General features: G+C 34.3%; 1 protein-coding gene across 1 annotated transcript in view; it reads right to left on the bottom strand.

The window, feature by feature from the left end:
* LOC102673287 overlaps nt 1-4,895 on the bottom strand; it is a 64,177-nt gene that overhangs the window by 13,483 nt on the left and 45,799 nt on the right. The window contains 2 exon segments of the mRNA XM_031509756.1: nt 1,092-1,473; nt 2,214-2,610. Of these exon segments, the coding sequence (XP_031365616.1) occupies nt 1,092-1,473; nt 2,214-2,610 (779 nt within the window).

Here is a 4,895-nt window from a genome sequence, read left to right as displayed (position 1 = left end):
GAGAGAGAGAGAGAGAGAGAGAGAGAGAGATTTCATTTAAACTCAATTAAAGAATTTTAAATAATTTTATTCACTTGATTTATTTTAGAATTATTGAAAATCGATTTAAATAATAAATCGATATATAACAGTCGATAATTATTGAAATAATTAATGATCGATAATCGTATTCACGGATAATCGAAAATTGCAAAAATATATATTATAGAATCCAAATATATATTACAGGTAAAGAAGATATATATTTCGTTAATTCAATTACAAAGTATCTCTATATAAATCTATCTAAAAAAAGTATTCACGATCTAAATGTTATATTTTATCTCGCTCTTCCTCTCTCATTTCCCCGCCATCTTTGCGAAGAATTTAATTCGATTATTTCGAAATATTTTCCTTTAATTTAATCCATTAATTATCCTCTTTCGTACAATTTTAACTTTTAACATTTTTTCTCAATTTCCCGCACATTTTCTTACTGTTGATCACGTGAAATAAAATATTTCTCCCTTCGTCCTGATTTTCTTATTTATGCACGAACATATATATATATATATTTCCCTATTCAGACCGGCTGTTCCGTATTCATTACAGCGATATGTGCTGCAAATAAACATCCAAGATTGTGCACGTTGCTCGAATACCAATGAACCGTATCGGCCTCTAATTGCGCATCTTTCACGAGTTGCGCTCCACACAGATAAAACGAAACCTTACCTTGTCTCAAGAAACCTATTATATATCGACGAATACACAAAACATATATATACATATATAAACTTCACGCGATATCAATCTCAAAACTACGAAAACAAATTAAATTCAATAAATTCAAAATCAAAAAGAACACCGATATAAAATCATAAAACTTAAAACTTAAAACACCGAGAGAGAGAGAGAGAGAGAAAAAAATCCTACGATTCGAAAGAAATCTCCGAAGAAACTCGGCGCGAAATGAAAACTTGCCCCATATATATATATATACACATCCTTATCGGCGATTTCTTTCGAAACTTTTCTTTTCGACAAAAGGTTCCCGAACTCGAGGAAAGAAAAGAGGATAAAAGAGAGAGAGAGAGAGAGAAAGAACTGACCTCGCTGCGAGCCAGGCTGTAAATGGAGCTGGCGCTCTCGAACGAGCTACCCTCCGCGGCAGTGGCTGTCGCCGAGGCCGAGGCCGCTGCGCTCGACGTCTGCGGGGGCCTCGACCAGGAGCTGGTCGTTGCGGAAGTGCCCGTAGTGGTCCCGGTCTCGGTCGAGGTGTTGGCAGTGACGTAGTCCTCGGTGGTCGAGGTTTCGGACAGGTCCGTATTGGTCCGACCGCCCGAGTCGGTCCGCGCCAGGCTCAGCCCGAACTCGCTCGAGGATTGCGACTGGGGCTGGGACAAGGGGGGCCCGGGGCTTGGACGACGGAATCCGCCTCTCGGCCTTCCGTTCATCGACGTGACGCACGATTCGACGCTGAGAAGTAATTGCCTTTAAAAATCGCTTCCGATTGTACACGGGGTGTCTCTAGCACGGGCCGACGTTCGATGGTGTTTTGTTGTGATCGAACGGTGTACGTGTGTGATCGTCGATGATCTCTGTGGCTAATCTCTCCGAGTTCTTTGGAACTCGTTCTTTTTTGGAACGGTGGGTAAATAGATAATAGAAGTTTAACCCTTTGCACTCCTGTTTCGTCGAATCAACTTCAGACTCAAATCTGCGTTCGGTAGTCTCATAAGATAATTACTCATAAGATAAGATTACATAAGATTGTGAAGAACTTAGGAATCTATTTATGAAGAGATATTCTAAAAAGATCAAACTTAAATAAATATTGTCGCCATTCGAGTTGCCACAACAATCTCAGTCACTGTTGGAGAGCAAAGGGTTAATAATAGAGGGGAGGTTTAGATAGAGGGGTAAACATGTAATTTTTGCCAAAGTCAAAGTTAATTTAACTACGTTGCAAGCACGTAGAGTATTATTATTTTGAACAAAAAAAGTCTCTGATTACGAAGTTTGTATCAAGGGAGATCTGTAATACGATAGGTTAGGTCCTGTATAATGTGACTAAACATCCAAAGAGGATTCTTAGCGAAGGATTCTTCTTTCAACGATTGAACCCAAAATCCTTGAGTGTATATTCACTTGGTGAAATTTAAGGTGGGTATATTTGTATGGCGAGTAATATGGAAATGAGTGTGATGATATAAGATCCAATGATAGATTACCTTGGCGTTAACGGTTGGATAGGCGTGGCAGCCTCGAGGCGTATCCTTGGACTCGATGGGCGCGATTCCATCGTCTCTTCGATATCGAGCGCCTCCGTGTCCATCGAGGAACGTTGCTGATGCTGGAGAAGCAGTAGGTGCCTTCTCCTCGAGGACGGTGTCAAAAGGGCCAACGAGTCTGCCTGGAGCACGGTCGCCTGAGACTCGTTCCAAATTCCGTCGCTGTGGTCCCTCGTGACGTCGTTCGTTAACGAATCGCTCGATGCGAACGGAGATGTGATCATACCGGATATCCCGGTTCCAGGGCCGAAAAGTAACGGGCAAATTTGCCCGGTTTGCCGCAACGGACGTGTCGGCGACTCGTAGTCCTTCGGACTTTGTAAAATCCTTCGTGGCGCTGCGAACGTGGCGTTATTTGTTAAATTATTATTGTATCATTGTACATTTATTTCAGATTTGTCAGACTTCAACAATGAGAATAATTCGAATGATTGATATAGAGGGCGGAAAATTCGAAATTATTATTTGGAACTGTGAATCATTTGCTTTGTACTTGTTTTGTTTTCGAAAAATATTTAAGGATTTGTGCTTGATTTTCTTCAAAATTCAAGTATGTCGTGTATCGACAAGTCTGTAAATCGGATCTTTCTCTGTAAATAATGTAATGCGAATATGCGATAACATGTTTGAAGCAAATATTTTAGAAAGGAATAAGACGAGATAAAGGTGATACTATTCGGGTCAAGTTCTGTATCCCTGCTCTTTATTTGCTGCACGATTTGTTCTGTTACCCAACTCACTGACCCATACTTTCACCTTAAATCCGATATTTGGACTGGCTACCTTTCGCGCTAAATTGTTTGAAAAATTTGACGGCTTTCGAACGTCAAAGTTTAAAATTGGCCGAAGGCATAGGAAATAAATGTAGAAAGAGCAATTTTTTTTTTTTTTTTAAATTAAAATTGACAAGCGAGGAATAAACGAAAGAAATAAACGGACGCGGATATAGTTTCGATAAATCTATTTTCACGGAAAAACTTTAACAAAAATTGTAATTTCGATGTGTAATTATTATTAATTTATGCTTTTCATAAAGCATAAAGTTTTTATTTTCGCGCTATTTTATTAAATTTTCGAAAATAAGAAAAGGATAATTTTACAAAATTTAAAGTTTACGAGTGAAAAGATAAATTGAAAATATTCGTAATCAAATTACGAAATTACAATTTCTCAATTATATTTTTAATCGTGAAAATAAATGAGCTAGCAATTGAACTGGAAGAAACTGAAGAGAATTTTTATCAATTGTCGACATCAATTCGTTTTATAAAATTAATTTTGATTTATTTTAATATTGCCGTAACAACAAATCATATTTATGAAACATTTTGTATCTGTTTGTTTATGTAATGTAATTTTTTTAATTGCTTGCAAAAATTTCTATATTTCATATAAAATTATATATTTGACAAAAATTATTATTATAAAACTGAAAAATTTAATGAAAATTTTATTATGATAATTTAATATGTGATACGTTAAGCTGTAATTACGTAAAATATTTTTTTCCATTTTTTATATTAATAATATTTAATGTAAATATAAAAAAAGTTTCAAAAAAGTTTTATAGAATAAAAAGTTATTAAAAATATATAAAAAAAATATGTATTATGAAATATGAAATAATATGCCAATTATAAATAATTTAACTTCATTACAAACATTGAATATGTTTAGGATGTTAATGTACTGCTTAAAACATTATTGGAAGATCGATTTTACAAAGCAAACATAAAAATTAGTATGTAAAAATATTGATTGAAACTTATTTGCAAGTCATAAGAAATTGAAGTTTAACAAAGTTAAACGAAGCGAGATGAAGATAGAGAGAGATAAATGCTCTGTTACACCAACGTGCCACAGCATGGCGCTGTATGTCATTCTTTGTCTCGCTTCGATACAAATCTAAATTGCTTATAATTAATAAACGAGCCTCAAGCAACATTTTTGGTTATTATTTTGATTTTTAGAATCGACTCTCCAATAATATACGAATATATTAATATTCTGTAATTTATTATTGTGATGAATTGTGTATTATTTGGACACATATCTGACATTGATATATTATTAATAAATTGCTTAAAACATTTGCAGAAATGACATAACAATGAAAAATAAATATTCATATACGCAGGCAACAATGGTTAAATAACGTAAAATTTTTACATGATCTAAGCTAACTATCTCTTTTCCTTATTTAAAGCATCGTCTACGAAATTGCTAAAAACAAAAGAAAGAAGAAAAAAAAACACAATCCAATCTGACTGAGAAAAAGTCTTCCTTCGAGCATGATACAAGATTATAAATCGTCGAGAGGTGAGATAAGGAAGAGTAAAAACAGGAAATGCATAGTAGTAAGAAATTTGCGTACAAGAAAACCTTGCCAACAGACGAAATTTAGAAATTTCGTGAAAATATTTAGAATTGGTAATATAATTTTCGATAAAATTAATTCGAGAAACCACCATATATATATTACAAATTTAATTCCATTTCTAAGAAATATTCAAAACACGTATAAATTTAAAGAATATTTTCTCTTAACTCGAACATCTTATTAATTATTTAAACAAATAAATCACAAACAATCGAATATGATACCTTAGATTATTATCATTG

Source organism: Apis dorsata, unplaced genomic scaffold, assembly GCF_000469605.1.
Source record: "Apis dorsata unplaced genomic scaffold, Apis dorsata 1.3 scaffold_172, whole genome shotgun sequence".
NCBI classification, from domain to species: Eukaryota; Metazoa; Arthropoda; class Insecta; order Hymenoptera; family Apidae; genus Apis; species Apis dorsata.
This window is presented reverse-complemented; position numbering and strand designations above follow the sequence as displayed.